General features: G+C 34.9%; 1 protein-coding gene across 1 annotated transcript; it reads right to left on the reverse strand.

Moving 5' to 3' along the window:
* Positions 1 to 548: 548 nt before the first annotated feature.
* LOC149892742 (uncharacterized) lies at positions 549 to 7823 on the reverse strand. The gene is made up of 5 exons (XM_090080164.1): positions 7751 to 7823; positions 1682 to 4501; positions 1390 to 1455; positions 1074 to 1130; positions 549 to 916 (listed from the first exon to the last, which is right to left on the reverse strand). The coding sequence occupies exons 2-5, from the start codon at positions 4470 to 4472 to the stop codon at positions 597 to 599; spliced, it is 3234 nt and encodes a 1077-aa protein (XP_089936290.1). The 5' UTR covers positions 4473 to 4501; positions 7751 to 7823; the 3' UTR covers positions 549 to 596.
* Positions 7824 to 17844: the final 10021 nt, after the last annotated feature.

Here is a 17844-nt window from a genome sequence, read left to right on the forward strand (position 1 = left end):
GCATGATAAAATACAAGATAAACGTAAAATAAAATAGAAGTGAAACAAAAGTTAGACTGCATAAAAACAAAAAAAAAAAAAAAAACATAATATACTTCTATGTATGTTTACATTGAACTAAATAAAATCCTTTGTGTAAAGATATGAAAAAATAGAGAGTAAGAGTTCATAAAAAAGCCTCGCTATTTTGCTGAAGAAGAAATGGATGTCTAGATCTTTTAAAATAAGGAACTTTTTGATTTCTTTTTCCGAAAAATGGTTGGAGCAGTTTTCCTTTTTTAAATTTCACTTATGCAGTTTAACATCACAGGAAATATTATTTTGCTTTTTAACAAACTCTTAAAAACATCAGAAGTAATTCTAAATGCAACTCTATTAAAAGTTTTCACAGAATAACAAAACGACTTCTTTTTTTTTTTTTTAAAGATAAAAAAAAGTTTGAACTATCTTTAAATAAGAAATGTGAGAACAGTTTAACAGAACTTCTTGTTTATTATGTCTTTAGCGAAACAGATAAAAATATTTGCAAAAGCATAGATAAAACAAACTACACAAAAGGCCCATCTTTATTGCCAAACTGAACAAACTTATCTAAACTACATAAATGGTTTCACGATATTGCCATATTGAACAAACTTTTCTAAACTACCCTCTTTTTGAATTTTTAGCTTCATGTTTTTAATTTTGTCTTTAATATGGCTTTGGTAGGAGTACTTTTGCAAGACATGAATGAGCTTGTCACTGCTATGATTTGCCAAGATGCCAAGGTAATCTTTGTACGAGCAACTTGAGCTTACATCTGTAAACACGTCTTGCAAGATGTATGCCAACACCAAAGCTGCACATCGTGGAAAACTTCTGGTGTTGAACCATTCGTTGTGGCCAGGGCAAGCATTCAGCTCTTCAACTATTTCATCTAAAATTTTACAAACTCAAGTCATAACACAAAGTGATTAAATCAAATATTCATTTGGTTCTGAAGTAAGACAAGATTTATTCTGTTTTTTTATTTATTTTTTTTTGTTGACCTTATTGTTTGCACTGATAGCAATAACTGGTTTTTGAAAGATTACCTAAATGGCATTGGCTAACTTCTGCTTTGTTTTCCTTTGTTCTTGGCTGAGTTGATCCTGAAATAAAATAAAACCATGTTCATTTTTCTAATTCATAAAAACCATCAACAGTTTCTAAGTGTTAGAGATGATAACAAGCTGTGCATGATTTCTAACGGTGATGTTTCTAACTTCATCATTAGAAATCGGGTAGACACAACTTTCTAAAAGTGCACTTAGCAATGATGGCTAGTTTTTGTTAACAGTTAACCATCTGAAATTGTGCAAGAAGAGGTTTGTGTTTATATATCTTTGTATAAATTAGGTTTTACATTACCGATGAGTTCTTGAGTGAAAGATGGCATTTCCAACTTGATTTTTTTTCTTCTTGGATCTTTTACTTCTAAAACATAATCAGTTTTAGTATCATTCACTTGTATAAACATTTAAGCAATCACAGAATTAGTCCTGCAACAAATACATACACACTTCTGTGTTGTTTTTTTGTTTTGTTTTGTTTTTTTTACAGCTCTAACAATAACAATAGAGCAAGGAGTTGATTTGGGCATTTTCATTTTTTGAAAGCGTGTTGAGATTTGCATAAAAATCAAAAATCAAAAAGAATTTACCTCTGGATGTAGAGGCAAGACTTTGGCTAAATAGGCTACCAACAGATTGAACAGCATAAGGTGAGAGCTGCTTTGCAAGAACAGTACCAGCCTGTTGGACAGGAACAGCTGAAACTGGATCAGATGAAAGAAACAAACTGGGTTTGGCCAATGTTTGCTGAAAAGCAACAAGGCTAGGAGTCAGAGGAACAGAAAAGACCTCTTTTGAAGGACAGAAAGCGACTTGCTGAGAAGGAGAAGCAGAAACAGGTTTGGCAACCACTTGCTCATTAAAGTAAACTGGAGAAAGTTTTGCATGGTGTTCAATAAAATCCGGTTCATCAGGAAATAATGTTAATGCAAGAGGAGAACAAGCTGTGCCAACAGGAACAGCTAGAGTCTGATCTACATCCATACAAACAGCTTGTTCGTTAGGAACTAGTTGTGCAAGAGCAGGGGATAGTTCAAGAACTGGACCAGCGATTGTTTGTTCAGATGGAACAGACGAAACAGGAGTTGAGGTAGGTTCACACAAGAAATCTACGGCATGGTCGTTGCTATCCTCTAAAGGAACATTGTTTTCTACAGCTGGAGAAAACGGAACCACTGTGGTACAGCTGAAAGTAGCAGCACATTCTTCAGAGTCAGAACCGGAGTCTAAATCTTCCTCAAAGATGTCCTCAACCTCATGAAAACCGTACTCCTCTGCATTAGTTTGGAGCCAGTCCATCACATCCTTCTCCTTCTTTGGTGGTCTCTCAGACTTTTCAACAGTCAAAGACTCTATGACTCCGAAGGACTGTCCGATGCCCAGGGCAAAGCGCAACTCCTCTGCAGCGTTCCACTGGGACACATAAAAGCTATCCATTGTGTTCCTGCTGTGCTTCATGTAGAGTGTAGCAAACCGCTCGCGATCTTCTTTGCTGTTGTTGGCAAAGTAAGTGGCTATCGAACCGCGAATGCAAGTGGGAGTAAGACGCTTCATGGGAATGTTTACTTGGCTTTTTCTGAAGCAGGACGTCAGGCAAGAGGAGATAGCAGAGGAACCCATCTGGTAAACAGGCACTCTAGTTGCACCGAGTGTCACACATTCGTCTTTGTTGGGTCTCATCGATGGAAAAAGGGGCCTGTAGCAGTCGCTCAACTCCAAAACAGTCTTGGTGTCTGCAGCCATGTAGTGAGAGTCGTTGACAAGAAGGTCTCTGTATCTCAGCAAATAAATATCGATCAACACTTTCAAGTCGTTCGGCACTAGAATGTTTTTGGCTCCGTACTTGTATGCTGTTTTGTAGCGCTCTTGCACAATGCAATATCCACACTCACTCTTCTCAGCAGCCATGTAGTCTCTAATGTTTAAAAGAGCAATGTTAGATTTTCTTAAACTGTTAATTACAGTGACAGAGAGCAGAAGATGGTTTCGTAGAGACACAGCATTGTCTCTAGTCGGTGTAAGAGACGGCTTTCTAATCGATTCCACTAACTGTCTTACGTATGCAGACTTGCCATATTCGTTCAGCAAACTGACATTGATGATGTTGATGCATTTTTTGCTTTTCACAAGGCTCCTCCTCAAAGAACGAAAGGGCCTCAGCACTTTTTGTAACTCCTCCACCTTGCAGCGCAAACGTCGGATGGCCTCATGAGAAAGTCCGAAATAGACATTCCTGGCTTCACTGAAACGAAACAGGAGACAAAGGTAGACAAGGCGGTTGTACAACGTGTGACAAGACATGGCTTTTGTTTGGTCAAGTTCACTCAGCTTGGAATTGAGCTGAATGTTTTTAAAGTGCATGGAAAAGTATCTATCCTCCAAAACGTTGGAATTGGTGAGAGCGTTCGGGTGCAGCGTCAGCGTGCTGTCACAACATGTCAATATTTCAACAACTGCATTTTTGTAGATCTTTGCTTGTGACAAAGTGTTGTTGTTGGCTACCACAAGCCACTTTTCAAAATCTCTGAAGAGCTCATCTGCTGACTGGTAATAAAAGTGAAAAGCATCTTTGTCCAGCTGAAACAAGAGTCTCTTATCTTCTGTCAAGACGGAGGAGTTGGAAACCAAGTGCTTTAAGGAATTAAAATCAGAGTCTAGGACGGATTCGGTGTTCAGCTCTTTGTTTTCTACAGAGGTGCAGTGGTTTGCAGAAGGAGCCTCGGACGAACCAGCAACTGATGAGGGCAAGCTTAAAAGAGGATCAGAGGAAAGAACCGGAGAAGAAAAAGAGGAGGAAGGCCCAGGAGCAGAGGATGCAGAGCCTGATGCAGACGCTTGTTCAGCTACTGGCTTAATACCAAAGAAGGCAGGTCGAATAAATTGAGGGACATAGAGCTTGTCGTTGTCGTATCGCTTTGCCTCTGCAATCTTTTGTTTGATCGTCTTGGAATCGTAGAAATGAGTCTCTTTCAAGTGTATGTCCAGTCGGTCGTAATACTTCCAACATTGCAAACAGGGGTAAGGTTTTGGACAGCCGGACTTGCGTTCGAGACGAGCATGCTGAAACTTCCTGACCATTGCAGAGTAAAAGATGGAAGCTTCATCCAAAGTCCAAGAATGATCTTTTTTAGTCAAGTGTCTTTTAATGCTTGTGGAGGAATGTTTGCACAAAGGCATCGGACAGCTAACAGCGTACCTCTTCTTGGTACCATAGAAAGGTACAACCCTGTTTACGGAGCCACACGCTGCAACTAATGCGGCCCTGACTTTGTTTTTGAGCTTTAAGTCTCTCTGTTCTTGTGACTGCCTTCTTTTCTTTTTTTTCGCTTTAGAGTTCGGAGAAGGGGCAACAACAGTGTTGTTTTCTTGTGAAGAAGACATGTTCAGGTGTTTGTTTGCAACGGTTTATGCTAAAAAAAAGAAGACAGTTAGTGAGAGTGTTTTTCTTCTGCCTGCATCCTGGAATCCTGGAATGTTTACAACTGCAGGGAAGAGCTGTGTTTTTTCGAATCCTCTGCAAAAGAGAAAAAAGAAAGAAAAGAGAGCAACAAGAAGAAACAAAGTTTCCACTAGCAAATGAAAAAGAATGAGAGCAACTAGCATTACATGCATGGTGGCAGCAGTGATTGCTATTATGAGAAGGAGAATGAGAAAAAAAAAAAAAAAAAAGAAACAAATAAATAAAGAGATGGAGTTTGAGAGGATCTCGCAACCATATGACTCAAAGAAAGAAACTGTGTTGAAAAAAGGCAAGAGAGGGCAAATAGAACTTGCTAACAAGGACAAATGACAGACATAACTACAACAGTAACAACTCTCATTGCAAGCATAATAACAACAGCATCAGCATCACTGACTCAGAGAGTGTTGACATAACAAAAAAGAAAACAAAAGTACAAGCCAAGTGGGGGAACATTAACAAACACTCATTGCAACTATAACAACAACAACAACAACAGCAACAGCATCACTGACTCAGAGGGTATTGATAAAAAAAAACAAGCAAAACAAAAACAAACAAAAAAACAAATAAAAAAACAAAACAAGCAAATTGGGTGAACAGTAACAACTCTCATTGCAAGCATAATAACAACAACAGCATCAGCATCAGCATCACTGACTCAGAGAGTGTTGACAAAATAAAATAGACAATAAGCAAGCAAAGTGGGTGAACAGTAACAACTCTCACTGCAAGCATAATAACAACAACAGCATCAGCATCAGCATCACTGACTCAGAGAGTGTTGATAAAATAAAACAGATTATAAACAAACAAAGTGGGTGAACAGTAACAGCTCTCATTGAAAGCATAATAACAACAACAGCATCACTAACTCAGAGGATATATAAAAAAACAAACAAACAAACAAACAAAACAAAAACAAAAAAAAAACAAGCAAAGTGGCTGAACAGTAACAGCTATCATTGCAAGTAAAATAACAACAACAGCATCAGCAACATCATCACTGACTCAGAGAGTGGTGATAAAATAAAACAGATTAAAAAACAAGCAAAGTGGCTAAACAGTAACAACTATAAATACAAGTAAAATGACAAAAGCAGCAACAGCATCACTAACTCGCAGGGTGTTGATAAAAAAAAAAGCAACAAACAAATAAAGCAAGCAAAGTGGGTGAACATTAACACTCATTGCAACTATAATAACACCAACAGCAACAGCATCAGTGACTCAAAGGGTGTTGATAAACAAAAACAAAGGCACAAACAAAACAAGCAGAGTGGGTGAACATTAACAACACTTATTGCAAGCATAATAACAACAACAGCATCAGCATCACTGACTCAGAGAGTGTTGATAAAATAAAATAGATTATAAACATGCCAAGTTTGTGAACATTAACAAACACTCATTGCAACTATAACAACGACTACAGCAACAGCATCACTTACTCAGAGAGTGTTGAGAAAAAAAACAACAAAAAAAACAAAAACAAAACAAAACAGAAAACAGAAGTACAAGCCAAGGGGGGGAACATTAACAAACACTCATTGCAACTATAACAACAACAACAGCAACAGCATCACTTACTCAGAGGATATTGATAAAAAAAACAAACAAACAAACAAACAAAACAAGCAAAGTGGCTGAACAGTAACAGCTATCATTGCAAGTAAAATAACAACAACAGCATCAGCAACATCATCACTGACTCAGAGAGTGGTGATAAAATAAAACAGATTAAAAAACAAGCAAAGTGGCTGAACAGTAACAACTATAAATACAAGTAAAATGACAAAAGCAGCAACAGCATCACTAACTCGCAGGGTGTTGATAAAAAAAAAAGCAACAAACAAATAAAGCAAGCAAAGTGGGTGAACATTAACACTCATTGCAACTATAATAACACCAACAGCAACAGCATCAGTGACTCAAAGGGTGTTGATAAACAAAAACAAAAGCACAAACAAAACAAGCAAAGTGGGTGAACATTAACAACACTTATTGCAAGCACAATAACAACAACAGCATCAGCATCACTGACTCAGAGAGTGTTGATAAAACAAAATAGATTATAAACAAGCCAAGTTGGTGAACATTAACAAACACTCATTGCAACTGTAATAAGAACAACAGCAACAGCATCACTGACACAAAGGGTGTTGATAAACAAAAACAAAAACACAAGCAAAGTGGGTGAACATTAACAACACTCATTGCAACTATAACAACAACAACAGCAACAGCATCACTGGCTCAAAGGGTGTTGATAAAATAAAGAAATAAAAACAAAACAAGCAAAGTGGGTGAACAGTAACAACTCCCATTGCAAGCATAATAACGACAACAGCAACAGCAACACCATCACTGACTCAGAGAGTGTTGATAAAATAAAATAGATTATAAACAAGCCAAGTTGGTGAACATTAACAAACACTCATTGCAACTATAACAACGACTACAGCAACAGCATCACTTACTCAGAGAGTGTTGAGAAAAAAAAAACAAAAACAAAAAAAAAACAAAACAAAACAGAAAACAAAAGTACAAGCCAAGTGGGGGAACATTAACAAACACTCATTGCAACTGTAACAACAACAACAGCAACAGCATCACTTACTCAGAGAGTGTTTATAAATAAAACAAAAAACAAAAACAAGAAACAAAAATACAAGCCAAGTGGGTGATTACTAACAGCGCTAACAGCAGCAACAACAGTGTCTTTAGAAACAACAAACAAGTACAACAGCAACAACTGCTTTTACAGAGTATAACAATAACAACAACATGGCACTAACAACAACAAAAGGGTTGGAATAAAAACCTGTAGGCAAAAGGAGAGCTGCATTCAGACAAGATCGATTACAAAGAGGCTCTTCTTTAGGACAGAGGAGAAACTGCTTTTGAGGGACAGAGGGACTTTTGTTGTTGTGGTTGTTGTTGTTGTTGTGCAGAAACCAACAAACTTTTATTGAACCGAATATAACCGAATATAACCGAAAGTCTTGTTTGCTTCTGTTTTGTGCCATCAAGAAGGGAAAACAAAACATCACAAAACAAACGAAGCAAACGAAACAAACAAACAAACAAACGAACGAAACAAACAAAAAAAAAAAAAAATTAAAAAAATTAACAAACAAACAAACAAACAAACAAGCAAACAAACAAAAACAAATAAGAAAAACAGAAAACGCAGTACCGAAACCTCGCCATTTTTTATCCTTCCTCAAGCTTTCTCTGGGCGCCAAAGACCGAGAAAGTTGAGCAAACGTGACGTTGAGGGGGGGGAGGGGGGTACTTAAGGACAGCAGACCGACCAATGGCACGCTTAGGAGAGACCCACGTGAATGCTACATTTTCTTTCTATGTACGCTGAATCCGCTCAAAGTCTGGAATTTCCAGCATTCACGTGTCATCACTCCAGCCACCAGATTGGCCCACACTTTGCACACTTTCAAGACTAGAAACTCACTTGTGCTCAATTTGAGCAAAAAAAAAAAAAAACTAAGTCTCGCATGGCGACAACTTTTCCAAAAGCAAACAAAGGCAAACGAAGGCAAACGAAGAAAAAACAAAAACAAATAAACAAAAACAAAACCGAATAGGGAGAGAGAGAGTGAGTCGACTCATTTCTTTCGACTGCCTTAAACGAGAAGTCTAAAACGTTTAAAAGTTGAAAACTAAGTTTTTTAAATGAACTGCACCGAAAAAACTTTACGACAGTTTAGCTGGTTAAAAACGCAGAGGAAAATATTTTATAAAATTTAAGCGTTCTAAAGATGTCCATTTTTGTTTTTGTTTTTTTTATTTTGGTTTGTTTCTGGCTTGTTTCTTTCTTTAAATTCTAGCGATCGAGCATATTTGAACGGTTTCATCAACCTGTCGGCGCACGTGCTCGAGAGCTAGAACTTTGATTGCTTTTGTTGTTGAGAATTGAGAATGTCCGAGCAGGTTTTTTTATCGATTTCATCGCTTGTGGCGAGGCAAAAATCAAAACGCTTTTTGGACGAAAGAAAAGAGATTAAAAGGAAAAAAGAGAAGAAAAAAAAAACAAAAAAATAGGTTATGTGTTATGAACATTTATTTTCTCACGCGATGACGTCTAGTTTTGTTAGAGTAATTAAAATATGGTATCAAGTTTGTAATTTCTATCTTATTTTTAGTTACGGATAATTGCCAATTATGTCACGTTTAGTATACACAACGCTGTTTTCTTAATAGCAATATGATACAAACAAGTTATAAAAAAAAAAGCGTTCGCTCGATCTTCCTTAGTCAGTTGAACAAAAAGAAATTTTCACAACATATGATTGATTTGGTTGTCCTAGCAAGCTGTTTTAGCAAACGGCTAGAGGTTGCAACTGTTGTTCATTGAAAACGAAAAATCTAGCGTCAGCAACAAATTTTTGAATACATAATGTACGCAAAAGTGGCACTAACAAATGAAAATGTAAAAAAACTGTTTACCTTGATGCCAGACTCGCAGAGATGTTGTCGCTCGTTGCTATCGACTGCGAACAGCTTTGTTGTTTTTCGAAGTGCCTCTTCATTCTACTTATAGCCGAAGTTTTGGCTTCGAAAAAAAATACGAACGTCGTTAAGCTCAACGAGCTGCTTTAATTGTTGTTCGTGCGAAAACGAAATGCTTAAAACGGATAAAAGTGTTGGCGTAATTACACTTTTCGACCGCGATGCAGTTTGTCAACTCTAGCGTACTTTTTTGGCTCGTGGAGCAAAAGCCTCATGATAATAGCAAAGGCTTAAAATGTCTTAACATGTCAGCAAAGGCTTAATATGCTTAATAAACTGTGGTTAAGTTTTTGCGGTGCAGTTCATTTACAACTTAATTTGCAACTTGCTGGCACAAGCAAACGTTTATGACTTCTCGTTTAAGACAGTTGAGCGAAATCAGTCGACTCACTCATTCTCCCTTTTCTGTTTTGTTTTTGTTTTGTTTTTTTGTTTTTGTTTTTGTTTTTGTTTGTTTTTTTTTTTTCTTTGTTTGTCTTTTGTTTAAAATGTAAAAAACTCGAAAGGAAAGTTGTTGCTTTGTTTGCTTATTGAAAGTTTTCGCCAGTTGCAAGACTTAGTTTTGTTTTTGTTTACTTATTAAAATATCGAGGAAAATATTTGAGGACATCGCATTCTAATGGTGCCTTTATAACAACATCTAACGATTTAACGTTTAATGTTGTGCTCAAAAAAAAAATTCCTTTTATATCTCTCAATGGTCTCCAACGATAAAACTGCCGACCAATCGCAACGATTAAACAGCCAACCAATGGCAGCTCAATGGTCTCCAAACAAGAGACTGCCGACCAATGGCAGCTCAGTGGTTTGAGAAGTGAGATCATTCGATTTCCTTTTATTATCTCCAGTTTGAACTAGTGCTTGGCTTGTGGTGCAGAAACTAAAACTTCCCGTTTTTGTATTTTGTTTTGAATTTCTTTGCTTTGAGCTTTTTAATCGATCGATAGCTTTAGGAGAAAAGAAGAAACCCCTCTGACGAAGTCTTGGCTTTTTTAAAAACGCTCAAATTTTGGCAAACAAATCTCATACGAAACGCTACTTTGATGTCAAGCTTTCGTTACTCCCTACTCCCTTCTAGCGGAGGGCGGCAAAAAGGTGTTGCATCCTAGAGCTAAAAGTGAGGAGGGAAGCAAGTTTTTTTTTCGTTTTGTTTGCTTTTTTATGTTTTTTGTTTTTTTGAGGGGGGAGAGTTAGAGGGTAAGGGGGTTAGGATTAGAGGGGGTTGGGGTTACGGTTTGGAAACCTGGGGACGAGGATATCAAGCAGGAGTTTAGTGTTAAGGTTAAAGGGCCCACGAGGGGCGTCCTTCAATTGTAAAATGCCTTTAGACGCACGTGTCTAGTCGTCTCGTTGCATCGACCTAGAGGAGTTTTCTGATAGATCTTGCGCTTTGGGCTCAGTTAATCGGTCTGTATCCATTGTAAACACGGTGTCTGCCGTTAGAAAATCGTTAACCAGGCGTTAGTGAGCTTTAACAACCATCCCTTTGAGTTTAAAACGAACGTTTCTTCAAAAGCCACTCGAGATGGAGGTACTCACGGAGGTTTGTTACGGTAACAACCCTGTGGTTTGCCATCTTCTTTCTTTCCGCAGCGTCGCAAACGCATCGGCCGGTCTCTTAGGTGACGAAAAAACGTCTGATCTCTCGACTGGAATGCTTAACGTACTAAGATTAGTAGAGTTAGTACTAAGAGTTGCATCTGGCCGCCGTAATTTTCTTCGATGATGTCTTGAAAATTTCGTGACGTCGTTTTCAAACCTCTAGGGTCGATTTTAACCTTCGACCTTAAAGTCGATTTTAGCCTTCGGTGTGGCTCTGTACAACTTTTGCGGTGAAAAAGCTTGCGCGGAGTCTACAGTTGTATTTAGCCGACAGACGCTGGCAACGCAGAAACAGAATGACTCTTGGGCGGCGCAAACCGAGCGTTCAGCAAATTTCTAGCATTTTACGTCAAAGCGGACAATCTGCACGACAAATAAAGCTAACTTTCTCGTTGCAACAGTTAGTCACTGGATCGTTGGACGAGTGTGTACAGCTGTTTTGCGTCGAAAGCCGACCGGTGGTCGGATGCGACTCTTCTTTTCATTCGAAAATCAGAACCTGGCCATCAGTCGTGTATCACCATCGAATGCTTAATGTAGTGATTTCTCGAAACGACAAAAGCTTGTAAAACAAACAGCTTCGCTGTACTGTTGCCTAATATGTTAACGGATGGCCAGGAACAACCTTGGTCTGTAATGAATGAGTTCGTTTTTCCATTCGAGGCACTAATTACTGCAGTTTTAAAAGTCACCTAAAGTATAAGCTCATCTCTCCATTCAAGAAAAACAAGCATCAGAGTTTCGGAAAGTTTGCATGCACGACACCACCATCGATGATACTTAAACAAACAGAAAATGAATTGCAAAACAGAACCACTGAATTGCAAAACATAACAACGGACAGCTTGTAAAATGCATGGTGATGAGCTTCTTCAATCCAATCAAGGAACCAAGCATCACAGTTTCGGCAATGGTGCATGTGCAAATCAGCAAACTGTGATACTTAATCAAACAACTTCACTGTTTTGCTTAGTTTAAGAACGGATGGCTAAGAACAACCTCGTTAGTGAGTATGAAGTCATCTCTTCATTCCAGGAATTAATAATCAGAGTTTTAGAAGTCTCTTACGTGCGATACTACTATCAACGGTACTTAATCAAACAGCCTCTCAGAATGGCCTAGTTTGAGAACGGAAGGCTAGGAACAACCTTAGTAGTGAGTCATCAGTTCAACTTTTCATTCAAGGAATTAAGCATCTAAAATCTGAAAAATAAAAAGAAGAGCTCTTTGTTAGAAGTTCTTATTTTTATTTTTCCTCAACTTCTATTTCTTTTCTTTTTTTACTTTTTTTTTTTTAATGATAGTTTTTCTTTTTTTTTATCTATTTTGTTCGTTTAAATTAATACAACAGGCGTTTTAGGTCGTTTCTGTAACATTATTTAACACTTTAAATTGTAATAAATATTTGAACAGAAGAAAATCCCTTTCGTAACGTTAAAATGTCATAAGAACATTTCATCTTTACCAAATACGCTTGTAAAAATAGTTTCACTTTTAAAGTTTGTTGTATATGTCTTTTAATTTAGTGAATCGCAATTTGGATTTTCTTAGGCGCACATCTACTTTAGTTGCTTTTTCTTAAAGAAAGGTCACCAGAGTTTTCTTACACAGCCCCTGCAGCATAATCTTTAACAAAATACTCTTTTGAAAAGTTTTACATTGAAATAAACAAAAGCCATTTGCGTAAGTAGAGATAACTTAGAGAATAAAAAGTGCATAAACGCCTCGCTACTTTGATGAAGAAGAAACGGATGACTAAATGCAACTTTTTAATTTCGTGTGCTATCTCTTTCGATTAAGGTACTTTTTGAATATTTTTTCAAAGAAATGTTAGCGTAGTTTTCCTTTTTTAAATTTAAATCATGTTTAAAGGTAGTTTTTGAATGTTTTTTCAAAGAAATGTTAGCGTAGTTTTCATCTATTAAATTTAAATCATGTTTAAAGGTAGTTTTTGAATGTTTTTTCAAAGAAATGTTAGCGTAGTTTTCATCTATTAAATCTAAATCATGTTTAAAGGTAGTTTTCGAATATTTTTTCAAAGAATTGTTAGCGTAGTTTTCCTCTTTTAGATCTAGCTTATGTTTAAGGTAGTTTTTGAGTATTTTTTCAAAGAAAAGTTAGCGTAGTTTTCCTCTTTTAGATCTAGCTTATGTTTAAGGTAGTTTTTGAGTATTTTTTCAAAGAAAAGTTAGCGTAGTTTTCCTCTTTTAGATCTAGCTTATGTTTAAGGTAGTTTTTGAGTATTTTTTCAAAGAAAAGTTAGCGTAGTTTTCCTCCTTTAGATCTAGCTTATAATTCAGGTAGTTTTTGAATATTTTTTCAAATAAAAATTAGCAAAGTATAGTTTATTTAGCATGACATCACAAAATACTAAACTCAAAAAGGCAAGATAAAGTATAAGATAAACGTAAAATAAGATATAGATGAAACAAATGTTAGGCTGCATAAAATCAAAAACTGCATTGCCTATCATAAACACAAATGTCTAGTGAGAGCTTTTAAAGTTCGTTCTTTTCGTCTTTTAATTTGGTGAATCGCGATTTGAATTTTCTAAGGCGCACATGTCTTTCAGTTGCTTTTTTCTTAAGGAAAGGTCGCCAGAGTTTTTTTACGCAGCTCCTGCAGCATAATCTTTAACAAAATACTCTTTTGTATATCATTACATAGAAATAAACAAAAACCATATGCGTAAACAGAGATAAATTAGAACGCAAAAGTGCATAAAAAGCCTCGCTACTTTGCTATAGAAGAAGTGGATGACTGTAAATTCGTGCACTACCTCAATGGATTAAGGTATTTTTCGAAAGTTTTTTAAAAGCATAAATAGCGTAGTCTTCCTCTTTTAAATCTAGCTTATGTCTAAGGCAGTTTTTGAATAGATTTTCAAAGAAAGGTTAGCGTACTTTTCCACTTTTAAGTTTAGCTTATGTAGCTTGACAAAACAACACACAAAAAGACAAGATAAAGTATCAGATAAACGTAAAATAAAATATAAATGAAACTAAAGTTAGGCTGCATAAAAAACAAACAACTTAATAATCTACTAGACATGTTTAAGTTGAATTAAGTAAAGTCCTTTGCGCAAATTTGGGTAAATAAGAGAGTAAAAATCCATAAAAAGAAGAAGTGGATGAGTAGATACAATTTTTTAAATTTGTGTGCTATCTCTATTGAATAAGGTAGTTTTCGAGAGTTTTTTCAAAGCAAAATTAGCGTAGTGTTCCTCTTTTAAATCTAGATTATCTCAAAAATAGATTTCGAATAGTTTTTCAAAGAAAGGTTAGCGCAGCTTTCCTCTTTTAACATTAGCTTATGTAGCTTGACATCACAGAACACAAAAAGATAAAATAAAATATAAGACAAACGTAAAATGAAAAATAGATGTAGCTAAAGTTAGGCAGCATAAAAAACCAACAACATAATAATCTACTAGGCATGTTTAAATTGAATTAAATAAAATCCTTTGCGCAAAAATAGGTATGTTAGAGAGTAAAAGCGCATAGAAAGCCTCGCTACTTTGCTGTGAAAGAAGTGGATGACTAGATACAACTTTTTAAAATCCTGTGCTATCTCTATCGATTAAGGTAGTTTTCGAAAGATTTTTCAAAGCAAAAATAGCGTAGTCTTTCTCTTTTAAATCTAGATTATGTCTAAGGTAGTTTTTGAACAGCTTTTCAAAGAAAGGTTAGCGTAGCTTTCCTCTTTTAAGTTTAGCTTATGTAGCTTGACATCACAAAACACAAAATTCAAAAAGACAAAATAAAATATAAGATAAACGTAAAATAAAATATAGATGAAGCTAAAGTTAGACTGCATAAAAAAACAACAACGTAATAACCTACTAGAATCTAATAAAACCCTATGCACAAATGTAGGTATGTTAGAGAGTAAAAGTGCATAAAAAGCCTCGCTACTTTGTTTAAGGTAGTTTTTGAATAGTTTTTCAAAGAAAGCTTAGCGTAGTTTTCCTCTTTAAAGTTTGGCTTATGTAGCTTGACATCACAAAACACAAAACACTAAAAGGAAAGGTAATATAAAAGTTAATCGTAAAATAAAATGTAGGTGAAATAAATGTTAGGCTGCATAAAAGAAAAAAAAAATCGTAACATAATAATCTTCTATATATGTTTGGATTGAATTAAATGAATTCCTTTGCGTAAATATAAGCAAACTAGTGAGAAAAAGTGCATAAAGAGCCTCGCTACTTTGCTGCAGAAGTAGTGGATGACTATATGCAATTTTTTAAAATCGTGTGCTATCTCTATCGATTAAGGTAGTTTTCGAAAGTTTTTTCAAAGTAAAAATAGTGTAGTTTTCCTCTTTTAAATCTAGCTTTTGTCTAGGGTAGTTTATGAATAGATTTTCAAAGAAAGGTTAGCGTAGCATTCCACTTTTAAGTTTAGCTTAAGTTGCTTGGCATCACAAAACTCAAAACTCAAAAAGAAAAGATAAAATATATGATAAACCTAAAACATAATATAGATGAAACTAAAGTTAGGCTGCATAAAAAACCAACAACATAATAATCTACTAGGCATGTTTAAATTGAATTAAATAAAATCCTTTGCGCAAATGTAGGTATGTTAGAGAGTAAAAGTGCATGAAAAGCCTCGCTACTTTGTTAAAGGTAGTTTTTGAATAGTTTTTCAAAGCAAGTTTAGCGTAGTTTTCCTCTTTTATGTTTAGACTATGTAGCTTGACATCACAGAACACAAAGCTCAAAAAGGCAAGATAAAATATAAGTTAATCGTAAAATATAGATGTAACAAAGTTTAGACTGCATAAAAAACCAACAACATAATAATCTACTAGGCATGTTTAAGTTGAATTAAATAATGTCCTTTGCGCAAATATAGGAAAGTTAGAGTAAAAATCCATAAAAAGCCTCGATACTTTGCTGAAGAAGAAGATGACTATATGCAACTTTTTAAAATTGTGAGCTATCTATATCGATTTAGGTCCTTTTTGAGTACTTTTTCAAAGAAAAGTTAGCGCAGTTTTCCCCTTTTAAGATTAGATTATGAAGCTTGACATAACAAAACACAAAACTAACAAAGGCAAGATAAAATATAAGGTAAACGCAATATAATGTATAGATGAAACTAAAGTTAGGCTGCATAAAACAAACGGGTAACAATACTCTTCTATGTATGTTTACATTGAGTTAAATAAAATCCTTTGCGCAAATATAGGTATGTTAGAGAATAAAAGTGCATAAAAAGCCTCAGTACTTTGCTGTAGAAGAAGTGGATGAGTAGATACAATTTTTTAAATTTGTGTGCTATCTCTATCGAATAAGTTAGTTTTCGAGAGTTTTTTCAAAGCAAAATTAGCGTAGTGTTCCTCTTTTAAATCTAGATTATCTCAAAAATAGATTTCGAATAGTTTTTCAAAGAAAGGTTAGCGCAGCTTTCCTCTTTTAACATTAGCTTATGTAGCTTGACATCACAGAACACAAAAAGATAAAATAAAATATAAGACAAACGTAAAATGAAAAATAGATGTAGCTAAAGTTAGGCTGCATAAAAAACCAACAACATAATAATCTACTAGGCATGTTTAAATTGAATTAAATAAAATCCTTTGCGCAAAAATAGGTATGTTAGAGAGTAAAAGCGCATAAAAAGCCTCGCTACTTTGTTAAAGGTAGTTTTTGAATAGTTTTTCAAAGACAGGTTAGCGTAAATTTCCTCTTTAAAGTTTAGCTTATGTAGCTTGACATCACAAAATATAAAACTCAAAAAGACAAGATAAAATATAAGATAAACGCAAAATAAAATATAGATGAAACTAAAGTTAGGCTGCATACAAAACCAACAACATAATATTCTACTAGTTATGTTTAAATTGAATTAAATAAAATCCTTTACGCAAATATAGGTAAGTTAGAGAGTAAAAGTGCATAAAAAGCTTTACTTTGCTGAAGAAGAAGATGAATAGATGCAACTTTTTAAATTCGTGAGCTATCTCTATCGGTGTAAGGTAGTTTTTGAACAATTTTTCAAAGAAAAGTTAGCCTAGTTTTCTTCTTTTAAGTTTAAATTATGTAGCTTGACATCACAAAATACAAAACTCAAAAAGACAAGATAAAATATAAGATAAACGCAAAATAAAATATAGATGAAACTAAAGTTAGGCTGCATACAAAACCAACAACATAATATTCTACTAGAAAAGTTAGCCTAGTTTCCTTCTTTTAAGTTTAGATTATGTAGCTTGACATCACAAAACACAAAAAGGCAAGATAAAATACAAGGTAAACGTAAAATAAAATAGAAGTCAAACAAAAGTTAGGTTGCATAAATACAAAAACTGCATTGCCAAAAATAGAATTTGTTGTCTAGAAAGACCTTTTAAACTTTGTTTCTTTCGTTTTTTGACTTAGTGAATCGCGATCTGGTTTTTCTTAGGCGCGCTTGTTTCTTAGTTGTTTTTTTTGTAAAGAAACTTTATTCAGACGTTTTTTTTTACGCAACTCCTTTAACATTATTTTTAACAAAGTATTCTTTTATACGTGTTTACATTGAAATAAAACCCTTTGCGTAAATAGAGATAAATTAGAGAGCAAAAGTACATAAAAAGCCTCGCTACTTTGCAGAAGAAGAATTGGATGGCAAGATTCGTGTGCTTTCTCTTTCGTTTAAGGTACTTCTTGAATATTTTTTCAAAGAAAAGTTAGCGTAGTTTTCCCCTTTTAAGTTTAGCTTACGCAGCTTGACATCACAAAACGCAAAAACCAATAAGGCATGATAAAATACAAGATAAACGTAAAATAAAATAGAAGTGAAACAAAAGTTAGACTGCATAAAAACAAAAAAAAAAAAAAAAACATAATATACTTCTATGTATGTTTACATTGAACTAAATAAAATCCTTTGTGTAAAGATATGAAAAAATAGAGAGTAAGAGTTCATAAAAAAGCCTCGCTATTTTGCTGAAGAAGAAATGGATGTCTAGATCTTTTAAAATAAGGAACTTTTTGATTTCTTTTTCCGAAAAATGGTTGGAGCAGTTTTCCTTTTTTAAATTTCACTTATGCAGTTTAACATCACAGGAAATATTATTTTGCTTTTTAACAAACTCTTAAAAACATCAGAAGTAATTCTAAATGCAACTCTATTAAAAGTTTTCACAGAATAACAAAACGACTTCTTTTTTTTT

This window comes from Hydra viridissima, unplaced genomic scaffold (assembly GCF_058129835.1).
Source record: "Hydra viridissima isolate aposymbiotic clone 2 unplaced genomic scaffold, HvirCarnegie_v1 scaffold_2, whole genome shotgun sequence".
NCBI lineage: Eukaryota > Metazoa > Cnidaria > Hydrozoa > Anthoathecata > Hydridae > Hydra > Hydra viridissima.

Coding starts and splice junctions, on each gene's coding strand:
- LOC149892742 (XM_090080164.1), bottom strand. CDS start 4,472: ATGTCTTCTTCACAAGAAAACAACACTGTTGTTGCCCCTTCTCCGAAC. Junction 1,456..1,681: donor TCTTGCCTCTACATCCAGAG/GTAAATTCTTTT, acceptor ATTATGTTTTAG/AAGTAAAAGATCCAAGAAGA. Junction 1,131..1,389: donor TTTCACTCAAGAACTCATCG/GTAATGTAAAAC, acceptor ATTTTATTTCAG/GATCAACTCAGCCAAGAACA.